This window comes from Giraffa tippelskirchi, chromosome 11 (genome assembly GCF_054371585.1).
Source record: "Giraffa tippelskirchi isolate mGirTip1 chromosome 11, T2T-mGirTip1v1.2.pri, whole genome shotgun sequence".
Classification (NCBI taxonomy): Eukaryota; Metazoa; Chordata; class Mammalia; order Artiodactyla; family Giraffidae; genus Giraffa; species Giraffa tippelskirchi.
Genome location: NC_137285.1, coordinates 120,418,128 through 120,439,262, shown reverse-complemented (window position 1 = coordinate 120,439,262; position 21,135 = coordinate 120,418,128). Strand labels below are relative to the sequence as shown.

The window sequence follows — 21,135 nt, the reverse complement described above, 5'->3', positions numbered from 1 at the left end:
AAATGTACTTGTTAAAGGAAAACATACATGTTGATACAATGCCAGCATGAACAAAGAACCTTAAAATAATATTTAAAAAGGAAATCATCCAAAATGTGGGTGAAGTATTATGCATAGACATGCCAATATCATTTATTATAGGAGAAAAGTGGGCATAACCTATATGTCAAATATTAGGGGACCAGGTAGTATAGACAAGTGATTACTCAATTAAGTTATATTTTCTAAGACTACTAATTAAATATGAAAATGTTTATATGTTAGGTTAAAATAAATGGATGTAAATTTGTTATTTATAGTATGATAGCAAAATTTTGATGGGAAAAAGCAATATATGATTTGTATTTGGTGTGATATAATTTCTTCTCTTAAAAAAAAATAGAAAAAGGAACTTTCTTTAACCAGTGGTTAAGACTCTGAGCTTCCACTGCAGGGGTCAAGGGTTTGATCCCTGGTTGGGGAACTAAGATCCTGCATGCTTTGTGGTACAGCAAAAAAAAAAAAAAAAAAAGAATTTCTTCCTTATATTTTTCTGTATTTTCCAAACTCCCTTTTATAATTTTGTGCAACTTTTGTAGTCAGAAAAAAAATTCTTCCCCAGAGCCTTCAGGATAAAATCCAAATTCCTTAGCATAGCATATAATCATGATCTGGCCCAGGCCTTTTCTTCACTTTCTCACCATTTCCTGGTCCAAACTTTCCTATGGTCCTACCAAATTGCTTGCATTTCCCTAATTGCCATGTCATCACTGTCTTGGAGTTGTTTTTTTGCTATTTTGTTTATTTTTGCCTGGGATGCTCCTGAATGCCCTTCTCCCCCTCTGGCCTGGCTAAGTGGCCTTTTCAAGCCCCAGCCCTATGTTTTCAAGGGATAGTCTCCTCCAGGGTGCCTTGGGGTGGGTCCCATGCCTCCTCCTTTGTGTTGCCATCATAGTCTATGGTTCCCTTCTCATAGCACTGCTCACACTGAATTGCAGTCAGAGTGAGCAAGCCTCCCTGGTTTGCCTCTCCATAACTCTTATTCTCTGTTATCTTGTTCCCTTCTGTGTGTTAATTTTATATCCTGCAACTTTACTATATTCATTGATCAACTCTAGTAATTTTCTAGTAGAGTCTTTAGGGTTTTCTCTGTAGAGGATCATGTCATCTGCAAACAGTGAGAGTTTTACTTCTTCTTTTCCTATCTGTATTCCTTTTATTTCTTTTTCAGCTCTGATTGCTGTGGCCAAAACTTCCAAAACTATGTTGAATAGTAGTGGTGAAAGTGGGCATCCTTGCCTTGTTCTTGACTTTAGGGGAAATGCTTTCAATTTTTCACCATTGAGGATAATGTTTGCTGTGGGTTTGTCATATATAGCTTTTATTATGTTGAGATATGTTCCTTCTATTCCTGCTTTCTGGAGGGTTTTTATCATAAATGGATGCTGAATTTTGTCAAAGGCTTTTTCTGCATCTATTGAGATAACCATATGGTTTTTTTCTTTCAATTTGTTAATGTGGTGTATTACATTGATTGATTTGCGGATGTTAAAAAAACCTTGCATTCCTGGGATAAAGCCCACTTGGTCATGATGTATGATCTTTTTAATATGATGTTGGATTCTGTTTGCTAGAATTTTATTAAGGATTTTTGGTGTATGACTTTTTGCAACCCCATGGCCTATACAGCCCATGGAATTCTCCAGGCCAGAATACTAGAGACTAGAGTGGGTAGCCATTCCCTTCTCCAGGGGATCTTCCCAATGCAGGGATCAAACCCAGGTCTCCCGCATTGCAGGTGGATTCTTTACCAGCTGAGCTACCTGGGGGAAAAATATATATATATATATATTGTTTTTACATATTTTTTTTCTCTTAAAAGAAAATTATAGATCTCAAGGGAACATTTCATGCAAGGATGGGCATGATAAAGGACAGAAACAATAAGGATCTAACAGAAGAGATTAAGACAAGGTGGCAAGAATACACAGAACTATACAAAAAAAAGTCTTAGTGATCTGAATAATTATGATGGTATAGTCACTCACCTAGAACCAGACATCCTGGAGTGTGAAGTCAAGTGGGCCTTAGGAAGCATTAGAACAAACAGAGCTAGTGGAGGCAATGGAATTCCAGCTGAGCTATTTAAAATTCTAAAAGATGATGGTATTGAAGTGCTGCACTCAACATGCCAGCAAATTTGGAAGACTCAGCAATAGCCACAGGACTCAAAGGGTCAGTTTTCATTCCAATCCCAATGAAGGGCAATTGCTCTCATTTCACATGCTAGTAAGGTAATGCTCAAAATACTTCAAGCTAGGCCTCAACAGTATGTGAACTGAGAACTTCCAGATATACAGGCTGGATTTAGAAAAGGCAGAGGAACCAGAGATCAAATTGCCAACATCAGTATATTGTCACCCTGCTTATTTAACTTACATGCAGAGAACATCATGCAAAATGCCAGACTGGATGAATCACAAGCTGGAATCAAGATTGCCAGGAGAAATATCAACAACCTCAGATATGCAGATGATACCACTCTAACGGCAGAAAGTGAAGAGGAACTAAAGAGCCTCTTGATGAAGGTGAAAGAGGAAAGTGAAAAAGCTGACTTAAAACTCAACATTCAAAAAAACTAATAATAATAAAACAAAAATAAAAAAATAAAAAAAACTCTACATTCAAAAAAATGAAGCATGGCATCTAGTCCCATCACTTCAAGGCAAAAAGAAGGGGGAAAAGTAAAAACACTGATAAATTTTCTTTTCTTGGGCTCCAAAATCACTGCAGATGGTGACTGCAGCCATGAAATTTAAAGATGCTTACTCCTTGGAAGAAAAGCTTTGACAAACCTAGACAGCATATTAAAAAGCAGTACACCACCTTGCCAATAAAGGTCCACCCAAACAGCCAAAGCTATAGTTTTTCCAGAGATATGAAAGCTGGACCATAAAGAAGACTGAGTGCCAAAGAACTGATGTTTTTGAATTTGGGGGCTAGAGAAGACTCTTGAGAGTCCCTTGGACTGCAAGGAGATCAAACCAGTCAATCTTAAAGGAAATCAACCCTGACTATTCATTGGAAGGACTGATGCTGAAGCTCTAATACTTTGGCCACGTGATGCAAAGAGCTGACTCATTGGAAAAGACCCTGAAGTTAGGAAATATTGAAGGAAAAAGGAGGAGGGGGCAGCAGAGAATGAGACGGTTTGATAACATCATTGACTCGAAAGACATGGATTTGAGCAAACTCCAGGAGATAGTCAAGGCAGGGGAATCTGGCATGCTGCAGTCCATGGGGTCACAAAGAGTCAGACACAACTTAGCGACTGAACAACAACAACAATATACATAGATATATAGATTTAGATAGATAGATAATCTAAATATAATGTTTAAATATATATGTTTGGAATTAGCTAGCTGGACTAGGTTTAGATGATCCCAATTTTATTGGCAACATGTAATGCATCATAGTCAGGAGTCAGTAGAACATACGCCTTCTTCTCTCCATCAGGCCAGATCAGGGTGTTCACTTTGGCCACTTCAGAGTCACAGAGCTTCTTCACAGCCTGTCTGACCTGGCCGGTGTTGGCCTTGATATCCACAATGAACACAAGTGTGTTGTGTTCTTCTACCTTCTTCATGACTGACTCAGTAGTGAGATAGAACTTGATGGCACAGTGATCAAGCTTGCTTCTTCTTAAAAGTGTTCTTCTGAGGCTGCCTCCAGAGCCTCAGTGTTTTGAGTCATCAGAAAATGGGTGATGTCTGGATCTTGTAAGTGTGTGTGTGTGTGGCTGTGGACTCCTTTCAGCACTGCTTTCTTGGCCTTCAAAGCCTTTGCTTTCGCTTCAGTTTTGGAAGGGGCAGAGGATTCCTTCTTCGCCTTTGGCTCCATCTTTGTGAAAAGCTATATAATGATTAGCATGCAAAGCCTTCCACAACCCCGCTGTTACTCTCTTCTCTAGCTTCCGTCCCCTTTAGGCACTCTAGCACAGCTGAATTAGACCATAATCCATTCTCCACACAAAATCTGAGTTTTCCAAACTTCATGGCTTTGCTCAAGCAAAGCTTAAATATTTATCATCTGGAAAGCCTTCCTCAGGTTCAGATTCTGATTTTTTTCCCCCAACTTTCTGATTATTAACAAAGAGCAGGTTTTTCACATCTCAAAAATGTAGCCTTATCTGTGAAATGAAATTTTCATTCTTATTTTCCAAGGATTAAATTAAATACTTTCTGTAAACTGCCTAATATAGTGCCTGGCATAGAAAAACTAAACACTAGTTACTGTTATTGAGTGAATGAGCACTGCTTAATAAAGAGACTAGAAATGCCTATACTTGGAATTTAAAATGTGATAAAGTTGGGACTTCCTGGCGGTCGAATGGTTAAGACTCCACCCTTACACTGCAGAGGGAACGTGTTCTATCCCTGGTCAGGGAACTAAGACCCTGCGCATAGGAGAAGCCAAAGGGAGTGGAGGGAATATGATAAAGTAGACTTTTAACTTAGTGAAGAAAGGAAGACCTACTCAATTCATAGTATTGGGCTGTTGGACTATGTTATTGTTGTTAAGGAAATAAAATCAGTTCCCATCTCAGTAAAAAACATAAATTCCAAATAAATTAAAGAGGCACTTGTTTTAAAAACTACAAAAATGTTAAGAATTAAAATTAAGACCTTAAGAGAAAAATTAAAAGAAAATGTTTGGGGGGTTGGAAAGCTCTTCCTGAGATAATAAAACCATATTTCATAAGCAGTAACAATTGAACAATTTAATTATGCAAAAATGCAGTCAAGCATAAATAAAAATCCTAGGGAAAAAAGTTACAAAACATGTAATACTCTAAAAGTTAACATGCTTAAATACCAAACTGTTAGTCATTCAGTTGTGTCCAACTCTTTGCAACCCCATGAACTGTGGTCTGTCAGGCTCCTCTGTCCATGGGATTTCCCAGGCATGAATGCTGGAGTGGGTTGCCGGTTCCTTTTCCAGGGGATCTTCCTGACCCAGGGATCAAACCCAGGTCTCCTACATTGGAGGCAGATTCTTTACCATCTGAGCCACGAGGGAAGCCCATGAATACCAAAAGTTGGCATAAATGAATAAGAAAAAAGAGGAAATATGCAAAGAATCAAAATAGGCAATTCACACTGCAAGAAAAACAAATGGCCAATATATGTATGAACAAATAAGAAGAACTGTGCTATGTCAGCAGCTTATTTGTAAAGAAATGAAAATCAATATCATATTAAAATATAGTAGTTTCGTATCGATTAGAAAACATAAAAATAAATGATCAGCCCCTAGTGCTGGTGTTACCACATGAAAACCTATAGATATATCTATAAGAATATTCATTGCTACATGTGGCAATAGTAAAAAAATTTTTACAACTTCCATGTTCATCAATAGGACAATAAATAAATAATGGTACACATTACAGTGAAATATCTTGTTTCCATTTTTTGAAAAGGAGTAGAATTGATGCTTTCAAATTGTGGTGCTGAAGAAAACACTTGAGAATCCCTTGGACTGCAAGGAGATCAAACCAGTCAATCCTAAACAAAATCAATCCTGAGTATTCATTGGAAGGACTGATGCTGAAGCTGAAGGTCCAGTACTTTGGCAACCTGATGCAAAGAGCCGACTCATTAAAAAAAAAAAAAAAAAAAAAAAACCCTGATGCTGAAAAAGATAGAGGGCAGGAGGAGAAGGGGGCAACAGAGGATGAGATATTTAGATAGCATCACAGACTCAATGGACATGAGTTTGCACAAACTTCATGACATAGTGAAGGACAGGGAAGCCTGGCGTGCTATAGTCCATGGGATCACAAAGAGTCATACATGACTTAGTGACTGAACAACAAAAATTAACCATGCATATAGTTAAGTGAAAAAGCAAATTGGAGATAAAATGCATAAGATTTTTTTACTGTGTTTATTAATAAGATACTTTACATTATAATTAAGAGAAAATCCAACCCCAATTTGGCTTGAGCTAGCACAAAGGGAAATATCTGTTCCTGAAATTGAAAAGTATGTTTCTAGTATCAGATTTATGTAAAGATTCAAGACATCATTCAGGGTTCCATTTCTTTATGACTCTCTGCTCTGCCCTACAGATGTTGACTCTCCTAGGGCCAGGATTAAGGTGAGGTTCAGTACAAATAAGGTGCACTGAACCACACTGGAACCCAAGACAAAAGGAAAAATGGGAACCCCTGTGTAGAGCTGACCTTTGAACAATGCAAGCATTAGGTGCACCAACCTACCAAATAGTAGAAAATCTGTATGTAACTTTACAGTGGACCCTCTCTATTGGAGAAGGAAATGGCAACCCACAGTAAGTGGAGGCACTTACCTTAGATGCAAAATTTAAAAGGGTACCCAAAAATCAGTAAGGTAGATAAATACTTCAGTACAATCTTTTTTAATTTTTATTTTCAGTACATTAAATTTACTCATAAAAACATTCTAAAAACATACAATTTTTCCTTTATAGCCATGTCTAATAAAACACAAAAACACTCAAAGGAGAATACTTGACACTTACAATCAAAATCAAATTAGCAGAACATTAAATATTTACAAAATTATATCATTAAAAATATTTATAAAGTTATATGCAATTTCGTAGAATTGAAGTAAAGTGAAAAGTGAAAGTCAATCATCAGTATCTGACTCTTCTGTGATCCCATGGACTGCAGCCTGCCAGGCTCCTCTGTCAACGGAATTCTCCAGGCAAGAATACTGGAGTGGATCTTCCTGACCCAGGGATTAAACCCAGGTCCCCTTCATTGTAGGCAGATTCTTTACTGTCTGAGCTTCCAGAGAAGCCCTGGGAAGCCCTGAAGTTACATGAAATTTCATAGACTGTCATAAAAGAATGGCTCAAAAGTGGGAGAATTTTCCTTCATTCCTAAAAAGGAACTATGTCCAATAGAAGCTGTGAAGGTTCTCCAGCACATGAGGTCTTCAGTTTTAGTACCAAAGCTTGTTTTTGTGCATCTAAGAACTTTACTCTGAGAGGGGCTTCTTACAACACCAGGATGGACTGGGCAGTGCGCTCCTCCCTCCAATAATTGTGTAGAAACATTGACCTTTGGCCTCAGCCAGCACAGTATGAAGTTTGCAAGTGTTGATTAAAGATACGCACTTTGATTCAGAATCTCAGGGCTTTTCTGTGATTGAGCCTTTTCAAGAACCCGTGGTTTTAATTTTTTTTAATCAAAATTATATGAACTATCATAATGAACAAAATATCAGAATTTTAAATAAAGATTGGACTGATAATGCTGTACTGAACCACATTGGAATCCAAGACAAAAGGAAAAATGGGAGCCCCTACATAGAGCTGACCTTTGAACAATGCAAGTGTTAGGTAGAGCAACCTACCAAATAGTAAAAAATCTGTATGTAACTTTACATTGGACCCTCCCTATTGGAGAAGGAAATGGCAACTCACTCCAGTATTCTTGCCTAGAGAATCCCATGGACAGAGGAGCTTGAGGGGCTATAGTCCATGGAGTCGCAAAAGAGTCAGACACAACTTAGCGACTAAACAACAACATCCGTGGATTCAACCAACCATGGATGGTTTTGTGTTGTAGTATTTACTATTGAAAAAAAATCTGCATATAAGTGGACCTGTGACGTTCAAATCTGTGCTTTTCAGGGCCACCTGTACATGTTTTCTGTGGTTTTAATGGTTAAATGTTTCCATAATTTTATTTTGATAAATATTATTTGAGTTTCTTCTATTGTGGGCTTCCCTGGTGGCTCAGATGGTAAAGAATCTGCCTGCAATGCAGGAGACCCAGGTTCAATCCCTGAGTTGGGAAGATCCCCTGGAGAAGGGAATGGCTACCCACTCCAGTATTCTTGTCTGGAGAACTCCAGGGACAGAGGAATCTGGTAGGCTACAGTTAAAACCAGTAAAATTGTAATACATTCTAGTTTTCATATAAATATTTCAACTTACACTAAGTTGTGAGTTTTACTATTCCTACTTTTCAATGTTCCACTATTTTTTATACTACTGTCATATTCTGGGGGGGGGAAATTAGCTGTAGTCCCAGCACCACGTAGCAAAAATGTCTGCAGCGGTTCAAGATGTCAAGATATACACACTTCTGAGTAGTGTGTGTTTACACTACTTAATACAGAGGGCCTGAGAAGACAATGTCTGGATCAACAGTTTATTGGATTTTATTCCAGGAAAACCTAAAAATCCTATGAGCCAAATATTTATTCCCTTCCCAGAAACTTACTCCAGTTTCATGCATGCTTCCCCAACACATGAAAGGAGATGCCAGATGTAGACTGTGGAGTGAAATAGAATAGTATTTATACCTCACCTGCAGAAATCCCTTAGGCAAGGAAAGAGTTTCTACCCTACAAAGTCTTTAGGGAGCATGTCATTTAACTGGACAGAGCAGATCCCCTTAGGACTAGTCTCCAGAGGTCACTGACCAGAGAGGGTGGGTAATCTATTCCTAGCTACAGCAGTCTGTCCAAACTCCACCTGCTAACAACTCCATTTCTCTGACTAACATACAGACACAGAGTGGACTAGTGGACACTAATTGCTGCTAGTCAGTACACAGAATGTTAAAGCCCTGCCTATATTTCTGGACCTCAATGAGCATAGAAACCTGTGGGGATACAGAAGAAATAGGTCAGGAGGAGCTAAGCAGAGTATGTGTGTGTCCAAATGATTCTCAGTCATAAAATTAGATACTACATAACAATGAAAGATCCAAAGGTCAATGACCTCACCAACATTTTAAATTAATCAATCCATTAATATACACATTGACCTTTATGCCAGATTGGAGAACCATAATAATGAATAAGACAAATTCTCTGCCCTCACAGAACTCAAGTTCTCGTGATTTCATAGAGTGATTAATAATTAGCTGAACCATAAATACCGTTGCTGTGAGACCCAGAGAACAAGATGATCACCTCTGAGTTGGGGGAGATTGGCAAAGACTTCAAAGAGGAGTTGACATTAGGGCTCTACCGTCTGCCAGCTGTGTGGTCTTGATTATTTATCCTAGCTGAGCTTTTTGGTGCCCCATGTATAAAACAGAGGTAGCAACAGTACTATCTCATGAGGTTGTATGAGGGTTAAATGAGTTAATGCAGCAGAACATTTAACATGGTTCCTAGCATACCGTGATCTCCTACTAAACATTAGCTTTTGTTATAATTAATATTACTATATTATGCATTAATGTACTCTACATAGTGATGTGTTTTGAGGTAATGATAGAAAAGTAAATCAGGGCTAGATTATTAAATTAATGCTTAGTTTAGCTATTACTCTGTGGTCCTATGACTTCCAAATTGTGGCTGATGGAACACTAGGTTACTTTACCAGTGTAACTTGATGTGCTATCAAGAAGTTATATAAACATGGATACAAATATCTATGGTCACAAATATGTGGGAAAGGCTGAAAACTCTAGCCTTCTCTTGGATAGCCGTGTGCGTAACTCAGTGTCAGCATTTTTCATCCTTATTTGACTATGGAACTTTTCTATAAAACATCCATTATGATACCTATTATTTCTACAGAGTATTCTGTGGAAAACACTTCTGTAAGTAATGAAGACTGCTTGAAAATATTTGACATAAAGTAGTATGATTGGCCGTGCCTTTTAGAATGCTTACCTTTGGGTCAATTTGTAGTTTAGGTGACAGTGTAAAAGATTTAAAACATTGAAATCAATTTAAAAACTAATGCAATATCTGAGGCGAAAGATGATAGGGGATATAAGTAATGGATAGAAACAATGTTAAAAAGAAACCTAACAATACTGATAGCCTTAGTGAACTATTTCTCAGATATTTATTACTATGAGCTAAAAATAAGTGCTGTGTATATGATTTATTTCATTTAATCTTCTCAACAACCCCACACGTTTCTCTTTCTACTCTCATTTTACAGACTTAAAAATTGAAGACTAAAAACATTGAATAAATTTCACAAGTTCACACAGCTGGAAAATGATGGCGACAGGAGTGGAATCCTGATACAACTCCAAAAACTACCCAGATATCTATTTAGTAGTAGAGTCAATATCAGTAACAGCAAATAAATTCTTGGGGAGCAGGCTAGAGAGGAAGAAGTTGAGTAACTCCCCAGGGTTTCCAGCTCAATGAAGCTGATACAATTATCATAATCTAGTTTCTAAGAAAAGGAACAAGAAGAAAAGCTACCATGAATGGTAGTTCTATATCCTGGAGATGATACCCAGTTGACAGGTGGATTTTTATGTATCTGAAACTCACAAGGGAATTCTAGGAAGGAGAGAGAGATGCGGGACCCATTAACACAGTTTGTGGTTGAGGAAATGAGTATATATGGCCTTTTCTGAAAAAGCATGAAAGAATTAGAGTCAAGATCAGTAACTTCAAGAAACTACTCCAATTTTTGCCAACCTGGCCAGGAAAAGTGTGCTATAATTCCTAATATTGAGGTTAGTCAGAAGCCAAGTATAAGAGAATATCAAGAGTACCCTGTTTCCTCCACCCATGTTATTCCCTGGTCTCTGAGATATGGCACAGCTATGAGAAATAAGAAGAACTGTGCTATGTCAGCAGCTTATTTGTCTGTAAGACACCAAACTACCTTTGTAAGGAGACGGTTTACTAATTACTGGGTTTGTGGACTAATTTAGCTGATCATTCAGTGTGTAATAGGGATGCACTTTCTAACTTTGAGGAGGCAAATGTGCTGTCATTCATTTTCAAACATTTATTATGTTCCAGGCATTTTGTGAAGTTCTGAGCATACAAATATGAGTGACACACACTCTTCTGATTTCAAAGAGTTTACAGTCAATTAGGGGTACACATAGAAACCCATAATAACTCAGTACATACATTTTGAGATCTGCACTATATTCAATAGATGTACAGAGATAGGAGGCTTGGAGTGTCGGGAAAAACCAGGAGGAACATGAAGAAAAAGGAAGAGAGCAAGGAAGGGAAGGAAAAGCTCTCTCAGTCCAGGAAATCTCTGTGCTTCGCACCTAGTTTCCTTGATAAAGCTGGGAGTGAGGATTCAAAGGAAGCCATTAGCCCAGAGAGGAAGCAGAGCACCAAGCCATAATATCAAAGAACCAGTGGACTACCCCGTCTCGGATCTGCTTAGTCTTTACACCGTAGACAATGGGGTTGAGCATCGGTGGCACCACCACATAAAGATTGGCTAGCAGGATATGGACATGTCGAGGTATGTTACGTCCAAAGCGATGGGTCAATAATGTAAAGAAGGAGGGGACATAAAACATGAGGATGACACAGAGGTGGGAACCACAGGTGCTGAGGGCCTTGTGCCGAGCATCCTGGGAGGGCAAACGAAACACGGCTCGGAGGATCAGTGAGTACGACACCGCGATGAGGATCACGTCCAAGATGACCATGACAATGGGCACTGAGAAGCCGTACCAGATGTTAATGGTGATGTCAGCACAGGCCAAGCGGGCCACTCCAATATGCTCACAGTAGGAATGGGGGATGATATTGGTCCGGCAGAAAGGCAGTCGCTTGAGCAGGAAGATCACCGGAAAGATGATACAGAAACTTCGGGTGACAATGGCCACAGCAATCCTTCCCACCACAGGCCATGTTAGCACTGTCTTGTAATGCAGGGGGATACAGATGGCCACAAACCGGTCAAAGGCCATGGCTAATAGGATGGCTGACTCCCCCACAAACATCATGTGGACAAAGAAAACCTGGGTGACACAGGCATCAAAGGCAATGTCATGAGCATGGAGCCAAAAGATGGCTAGGGCCTTGGGGACAGTAGTGGTGGACAGCAGGATGTCCGTGATGGCCAGCATGGAGAGGAAGAAGTACATGGGCTCATGAAGGTTACGTTCTGTGATGATGACCACTATCAGGATACTGTTGCCCGTAACTGCAGTGATATACATGAGGCAGAAGGGTATTGACAGCCAAACATGATAAGCCTCCAACCCAGGGATGCCCAGTAAGACAAAAATTGCAGGGTGGAAGATGGTGAGGTTGGTGTGAGTCATGATGTACTTTAGGATCATCTCTATAATGACAGAAGCTGATGAGTCTGCTGAAAGGCATAGGAACAGAAAGCACCTCTGAGCACATACAGAGATCACAAAAGATAGCATTGGTTTCTGAACCATGGGACTCTGCAGGGGAATGTTCTTCTAATCAATGCTCAGTTGGGTGTAGAAATTACTTCTGACCCTTGGTGCTTGATTTGCAGGGAGATCTTCTGTGGCGATCATTCTTCAAGAATCAATAGAGGCTTCACTCTGCATCCAGCCACTCTGCTCTGGACCTTTGGTCCCATCCTACCTTTCTGACCTCATTCTACCATTTCCACCCAAGTAGCATTTGCCCTCTTACCTGTGTTGTACTTTTTTCTTCCCACAAGGTTTTGTTCCTTCTGTGTTAACCTGAATTTCCCTTCCCTTTCCTTTCTGCTTACTCAAATTTTAACCTTAAAATACTTTCTTAAAACATATCACTTTGTAATGGCCCATGTTCATAACAATATATTTCCTTCCTGAACACCTACTAGCTAAACTATATTTAACTTGGTTATATTTAATCACATTAAATTTATCTGGCTATTACTTTGAACATTTCACACGAAATTTGCCTAATATCCTGGCACTCGTGGAAATGGAGCAGCAAGTGGCAATCCAGAAGGAGTCTGAAAAATTTATTCCTTCATTCTGACCCAAATTAAAACTTTCTCTAAAGGTCATGAAGAGAAGAGCAGTTGGTGAAAGTGAGAGGGGTTCATATTCATTGCCTGCTCTTCCCCAAAATGATTCCACAAAAGTTGTGTTTAAATCTCCTTATCCTTAAGAGCACCCAAGGAAAAGTATTCTGAGTACAGGAAATTAATACACACCTCTCTGGCTCCACTAATATAGCCCTCCTTTTCATCCCACTTGTTCCTTCACTCTCAAAAAATTCAGGTTTCCCTTTGGCTCAGAAAAGTTAGGCAAAGGGCTTTCTTTGCCTTCACTCCTCCTACCACTCAGGTAAAATTTATTTCCTTCTGAAGCTGTGGACTGTCAGCTCTTAGGATTAGGGAAGGAATGAGTGATTAAAAATCTGAAAGGGAATACGGAGGAAAGAAACCATAGAGAGAATAAGGGAAGAATTCGGGGTATACTATTAATAGATGGACCTACTCTTAATGGCATTCAGATGGTCCCAGGGAGGAGGGCATCCAAAGGAATGAAAGCCCCAATTTGTGAGTCCATCCCCCTGCCTCTATGCAGATGTACTTGCTCAGAGCATAATGGGCTGTGGAGAGGATGCAATGGGACTCCAGTTGGGCACGGGGAAGGGATCAGGGCCAGATTCAAACAAGGGCCTCAGAGGAGTTAATAATTTGACATCCTTCCAGCCCAGTATATTTTAGACACTCGTTTGACGTCTATTCAGAGGAGAAGCTGAGCTTTCCCAGGATAAACACAGAGATGAAGGCCACTGGTAATATTGCTTGGCCTCAATTCTGAAGCATCAGCAAATTTATATAAACAAAAGCCCCACCAGAAAGGCTGAAGAGGGAGGGAATATATATATATATGTATACTTATTTGTGTTGTGATACAGCAGAAATTAACACAACATTGTAAAGCAATTATCCTTCAATTAAAAAAATAAAAAGTAAAAGAGCCCCACCAGAAAACAAATTCATTTTCCTTAGAAGGAAATTTACTGAAATTTTTTCTCAGCACTTCTCCCAACTCTACCAGTTGTTAACATACACCTTCTCAATAAACGACATCTGATATATGACCTCATAACAACCTGGGCTCTCTGCCTATAATTCTAATAATGTCTTATAACCTCAGTAGTGAGACACCAAATTCAGGACTGGAAGAGGGACTGTGAGGCCTGGTTGGCTGTTTATGAGGTTCTGGAAAAGGCATCTGCCTGTGTGAAGAAGGACTTTCATTTCATTCAGTGCCTTCCCAGGGCTCCGTCTCATCTCTGCTGAGGGTTCTAAGCAGGAGAGTTTTAGACTTATTTAGGAAAGAGTCAGAGATCACAGGCACAAGGCACACATCAAAGTCTCACAGTGAGAACCTGCCCAAGCCCTGAGAGACTATCCAGATGCAGATGAGCAAGAAAAAAAGAACAGCAGAGATGAGGCAAGGAGCCATGGTGAATGTGAGAGAATACGGTACGGTACATGAGGACCCTGACTTCTGGAGTCAAATTCTGGGTTAATTTCCCAGTTCTTCCCTAACTAATTTGATGATGTTTCCATTTTCTCATTTGTAAGATGTGGATAACAATGAACTTTATGAGGTGAAAAGTGAAAGTTTTAGTCACTCAGTAGTATCCGACGCTTTGCAATCCCATGGACTGTAGCCTGCCAGGCTCTTCTCTCCATGGAATTCTCTAGGCAAGAGTACTGGAGTGGGTAGCCATTTCCTTCTCCAGGGGATCTTACTGACCCAGGGATCAAAAATGAGTCTCCTGCATTGCAGGCCAATTCTTTACCATCTGAGCCACCAGGGAAGCCCTTATGAGGTAATTAAGAGGATTAAATGAGTTAATTCATATAAAGTGCTCAGAATAGTAGATCATTGTTACTTATAAACCTGTTTGGCCATTATCCTATTGTATTATTTTCACTAAGCAAAACACATTAATGAATATTCAACAATATTAAATCATCTAAATATAACCAAAGGAGGTTTCTTTTCTAGGGATAAAGAAGAGGGGAAGGGATGAGAGAAGTGCCCAAGGAGAGAAAAAAGAAAACATATCTCTCAGATGGTGTCTCAGAACCAAGACCTGGGGAACTTCCCTGGCAGGCCAGTGGTTAACACTCCACACTTCTGCTGCAGGGGATGAGGGTTCGATCTCTAGTCAGTGAAGTTCCACATGCACCTCGGTTCAGAAAAAAAATCAATAAATAAGATCTGAGGGCTTGGGTGGTACACCAGGAAAGTCCACAGTGATGGACTTAGTTGGGTCAGAACTGCCTGCTAGGCTTCCCTCAAGTGCTTTGAAAAACATGTATCTGTCAAAGCAGAAACAGAGTTTGTCTCCATTATTTACAGAATCCCCAGAGACATGGCAGAGTGATGGGCATCAGAGCTTCAGCCCCAGGACCGAGGAAAACTAGAAGTGGGAATCATAGGGAAGATTCAGCCCAGGCAGGAGAGGTGAAGCCACTTCATCCCTGCAGCCCCTGAGCAGACTCTGCTCTCTCTTTTTCTTCCTAGTGTCTTCTTTTCTTCCTGTGAGTCCCACCCAACTCTGTTTTTTGGTTATGCCTACTCTCTCTCTAAGGGGTTATATAAAAGCCTTTCATGTCTTTATGCATCTTTATTTTGGAAGATTCTTCTAACTCTCATAACAACATACTAAAATGCACCCACAAACCACATCAAATATAATTGTTAGATAAATGTATAGGAGTTGAGTCAATTGCTTTTTGCCTAGTTGTATTATCTAGACATCTATTCAAACAAGTATTAATTTTATTTTGCCATTTTTCTGCAGCATGTGTTTCATATCTCAAATGCTTTTCACCACTCTCAGGTTCTTTAAAGTGCACAGAGTGTAAACACTGAAGCCATGTCTCTAACAGATAGAATAGCCTTCTCCCTTCCACTGTAGATTATAAGGCTGGCCTCTGTGTGCAGCACAGCATACGGAAGCATAGTTGGGAGATGTGTCACAACAAGTTTGTTTCTAATAATACATAAAGCACCAACATTTATAAATGGCTCACCCTTTTAATAAATTGGAGCAAATTCAGATTTATACCTCTAATAGCCTCACTCTTGCTCATGTGCACTGAAAGCTGGCATGTAAAATGCTTCATAATCTAAAGCCTGTGTTATTTATGCTGCAAAGACACTGATATGCCCTTAATTCACTAAAATATCTTTAATAGAGACTCATGTTTTTTAATAAATAAACATCTCAAGAAAAATGTCCCACTACCCCATTTGTTTCACTCCTCATAAGCATTTTGAGGATTTTGTCAACATTTAAGTAATCATATGATAGTGTATCTTGTGTAAATATCACAATAGTCTTATGATGTGATGGCAAAAACAAGGAAGACCCCAGTTCCAAGACACAACCTCTTCTCCCAATTTCTGTATCCCTTCTGCAGAATGTGGGATGGCAGAATGAATGAGGATTTTTCTGCTTTATACACACCTGACACCCAGATTTCCCAGATAAAGTTTCCTTAAGAGTCCTCCTTACTTTGGGATACAGGGGTTCATACTATTAAGCATAGCATCTGGTTTAGTGGAACTTAGGAAACATTTGAACAAATGGACCATGGAATTAATCAGCTAACCTTTCACCAGTAACTTTGGTTGTTTTTCCAAGGCGGTGCTCAAAATCTGAGCCGTTTTCATGAACAGCCCCACTTATATCCCCCGTCCTGGTACAGTCTGATTCTGACTGCTCTATGAACTGCCTTCAAAACTTTCAAGTCTCTCTTCTCCCATATTCTTTTGGTGCTTTTCCTGGCCACTTTCTACATTCACATTCCCAACCAGTGCCACCTCCTTGTCGCACTGACATCTCCCCCAGCACTCCCTACTCTGAGCTCTGACATGCTGCAGTCTCTCTCTCATCCTTTATCTCACTGACCTCTTTTCTCCTACATACCTATCTCCTCTCTCCCAATTCATTTGTGTCCTTTTCTGATACTCCTAAATACGCACATAAACATACTCTCCTGCCAATCCCTCCCCCTACCACTCTCAATGAAACTCACCTACATTATCACAGTATCTGGTGAAGAATAGAGAAAGTGGCAGAGAACAACTGAAAAGCTTGCTTGTTCTGAGAGAAGGGAAATGAGATGAAAAGAGAAAGTTGGAAGTTGACCATGTTGGCATGAGGGGTGTCACTAGTCCTGCTCTGTACAGGGTGCCTATATTTAGAGACTGGAGACACCACATGCTTCCTTCTTCTGGAGGCAGGTGTTAAAGAGTCACCCCTGGGATCAGTTCTCCTTCAATCAATGAAGCAAAGGAGAAATGAAAACCCTCCCCCTCATGCCAAGAGGGAGCAATAATTCTAGAGATAATTATTAGTCCAGACAAAATACACCCAAAGTATTTGAAGACACAGCATAAGAGCAGTGACAGAAATCCCAGCAATAAAAATAAGAACAGCTAATGACTGTTGAGCCCTTGCTAAATCCCTGCCAAATATGGTGTTAGGGTTTAATATAAATTACCGCATTTAATTCTCGGAACAACCCACTGAGATAAAGCATGATTCTTATATCCATTTGGTAGATGAGAAAACAGAGGCTTGGAGAGACTAAGTATCCGATAAGAAGAGAAGAAAAAAGCTCACTCGAGTGGACATTTCAAAATATTCAGACTCAGTCTAGACACATTGATTAAGGGAGCTGAGAGGTAGAATTTTAGAGCCACCCTGAAGGGTCAATCACTTAAGAAAAAAAGAGACAGAATAAATGAAAGTTTGATTAAAATGTTTACACCATTAAAGGCAAATTTTACTTTGTGTGAGCACTTAACTAAAGTACTCTAACACTGTTGAGAGGAGAGTAATTCTTCCCAGCTATCTTGTAACTTTTGGAGCAAATATGTTGCTAGGAACCCTATAAGGGAAAAAAAAAATGCGAATCCATGCTTTAGGTTTTTATCCAAGAGAAATAAAAACATAAATTCACAAAGCCTCATACAAAAAAGCTATGCTCATAGTAGCTTTGCTCATAGTAACCAAAAACTTGAAACAATCCAGATGTTTATCAAAAGAAGACTGGATAAGCAAATTGTGATATATTCATATAATGGCACACAATTCAGCAATTGAAATGAAAAAACTACTAAAACAGATGGAAAAAGATATTCCAAGCAAATGAAAATCAGAAGAAAACTGGAGTAGCTATACTTGTATCAGACAAAACAGACTTTAAAATAAAGACTGTTACAAGAGACAAAGAAGGACACTACATAATGAAAAAGGGTTCATTTCAAGAAGATATGATAACTATATATGCATCCAACATAGGAGCACCTCAATATATAAGGCAAATTCTAACATCCATAAAAGGAGAAACTGACAGAAATACAATAATAGTAGGAGACTTTAACACCCCACTTTCAGCAATGGACGATCATCCAGACAAAAGATCAATAAGGAAACATAGGTCTTAAATGGCACATTAGACCAGATTGATATTTGTACAGCACTCCATCCAAAAGCAGCAGAACACACATTCTTCTCAAGTGCACGTGGAATATTCTCCAGGATTGATCACATGCTGAACCACAAGGCAACTCTCAGTAAACTTAAGAAAATTGAAACCGTATCAAGCATCTTTTCTGACCACAACACCATGAGATTAGAAATCAACTACAAGAAAAAAAAACTATAAAATGCAGACATGTAGAGATTAAACAATATGCTACCTAACAACCAGTGGATCATTGAAGAAATCAAAGGGGAAATTGAAAAATATTCCTTCTGAGAGAAGAGGAATGTGAAGAAAAGAGAAAGCTAGAGCTTGACCATGTTCGCATGAGGAGGTGTCACTAGTCCTGCTCTGAACAGGGAGCTTATATTTAGAGACTGGAGACACCACGTACTTCCTTCTTGTGGAGGCAGACGTTGGAGTCACCCTAACTCTAACATTTTCTTCATAGAGACAAATAATAATGAAAGCACAACAATCCAAAACCTATGGGATGTGGCAAAAGCAATTTTAAGAGGGAAGTTTATAGCAATACAATCTTACTGCAGAAAGTAAGAGAAATCACAAATAAACACAAGCTTACACCTAAGGCAGCTAGAAAAAGAAGAATGAACAAAGCCCAAAGTTAGTAGAAGGAAAGAAATCATAAATACCAGAGCAGAAATAAATGAAATAGAAATAAATAAAACAATAGAAAAGATCAATGAAACTAAAAACTGGTTCTTTGAAAAGATAAACAAAATTGATAAAATGTTAGCCAGCATCATCAAGAAAAAAAAGGAGAGGGGGAGGGCTTAAATCAATATGGTTAGAAATGAAAAAGGAGAAGTTACAATGGACACCACAGAAATATGAAGAATCAGGAGACTATTACAAGCAACAATAGGCTTCCCAGGCGGCGCAGTGGTACAGAATCCACCTGACAGTGCAGGAGGTGCAAGAGATGCGGGTTCAATCCTTGCATCAGGAAGATCCCCTGGAGTAGGAAATGGCACCCCACTCCAGTAATCTTGCCTGTAAAATTCCATGGACAGAGGAGCCTGGAGGGCTACAGTTCATGGGGTTGCAAAGAGTCAGACACGACTGAGAAACTAAGCATGCACGCCTACCCATATGTGCAAATATATGCCAATAAAATGGACAACCTGGAAGAAACGGACAAATTCTTAGAAAGATACACTCTTGCAAGACTGAACCCGGAAAAAATAGAAAACATGAGCAGACTAATCACAAGTGCTGAAATCAAAACTGTGATTTAAAAACTCCCAACAAATAAAAGTCCAGGACCAGATAGCGTCACAGGCAAATTCTCTCAAATGTTTAGAGAAGAGTTAACACCTATTCTTCTGAAACTATCCCCAAAAATTGCAGAGAAAGGAATACTCCCAAACTCTATGAGGTCACCATCACTCTGATACCAAAATCAGACAAAGATATCACCAAAAAAGTTAAAGACCAGTTATCACTGATAAACATAGACACAAAAATCTTCAACAAAATAGTAGCAATCCAAATGCAACAAAATTAAAAGGATAATGTACCATTATCAAGTGGAATCTAACCCAGAGATGCAGGAATTTTTCAATATCCACAAAACAGTCAGTGTGATATACCACATCAACAAATTGAACAATAAATCCATGTGATCATCTCAATAGATGCAGAAAAAACTTTTGACAAAATTCAACACCCATTTATGATAAAAAAAAAACTTTCTAGAAAATGGGCATAGAGGGAATGCACCTCAACATAATAAAGGCTATATGTGACAAAGCAGCAGTCAACATCATATTCGATGATGAAAAGCTGAAAGCATTTCCTCTTAGATCTACAAACAGTAAATGCTAGAGAGGGTGTGAAGAAAAGGAAACCCTTCGACACTGTTGGTGGGGATGTAAATTGGAACAGCCTTTATGGAGAACAGTATGAGTATTCCTTTAGGAACTAAATATAGAGCTACCATGTGTGTGTGCTAAGTCACTTCAGTTGTGTCTGACTCTGTATGACCCTATGGGCTGTAGCCTGCCAGGCTCCTCTGTCCATGGGATTCTCCAGGCAAGAATACTGGAGTGGGTTACCATGCCCTCCTCCAGGGGATCTTCCCGACCAAAGGATCAAACTGGCATCCTTATGTCTCCTGCATTGACAGGGAGGCTCTTTACCACTAGTGCTACCTGGGAAGCCCAGAGCTACCATACGATCCAACAATGCCAATCCTGGGCATATATCCAGAGAAAAACTTGGTTTGAAAGGATGCATGCACCTCAATGTTCATTGCAGCACTGTTTACAACAGCCAAGATATGGAAGCAATTTAAATATCCACTCCCAGATGAATGGATAAAGAAGATGTGGTACACGTGTACAACAGAATGTTGTTATTGTTGTTGTTTAGTTGCTAAGTTACATCTGACTCTTTTGCAACCCCATGGACTATAGCCCACTGGGCTCCTCTGTCCATGGGATTTCCCAGGCAAGAATACTGGAGTGGGTTGCCATTTCAAAACTTCTCCAGGGAATCTTCCTGACCCAGTGAACCAACCTGCATTTCCTTCATTGGCAGGTGGATTCTTTACCATTGAGTGACCAGGGGGGCCCAGTAGATGACTCAGCTGTTAAGTAGAATGAAATAATGCCATTTGCAGCAACATGGATGGACCTGGAGAGAGTCATATTAAGTGAAGCAAGTCAGACAGAGAAAGACAAATGTTGTATGATATCATTTATATTTGGAATCTAAAAAATGACACAAATGAACTTATTTAAAACACAGAAACAGACTCACAGACTTAGAGAACAAATTTATGGTTACCATGGGGGAAGAATCAGGGGAAGGATTGGGAGTTTGGAATTGACATGTACACACTGCTATATTTAAAACAGATAACCAACCAGGACCTACTGTTCA

At 39.4% G+C, this 21,135-nt stretch overlaps 1 protein-coding gene across 1 annotated transcript; it reads right to left on the bottom strand.

Moving 5' to 3' along the window:
* Window positions 1-11,080: 11,080 nt before the first annotated feature.
* On the bottom strand, window positions 11,081-19,538 carry LOC145525340 (olfactory receptor 52B2). Its single transcript, XM_081538125.1, has one exon. It carries the CDS (start codon window positions 12,170-12,172, stop codon window positions 11,081-11,083), a length of 1,092 nt encoding a protein of 363 aa, XP_081394251.1. The 5' UTR covers window positions 12,173-19,538.
* Between the last annotated feature and the right edge of the window lie 1,597 nt (window positions 19,539-21,135).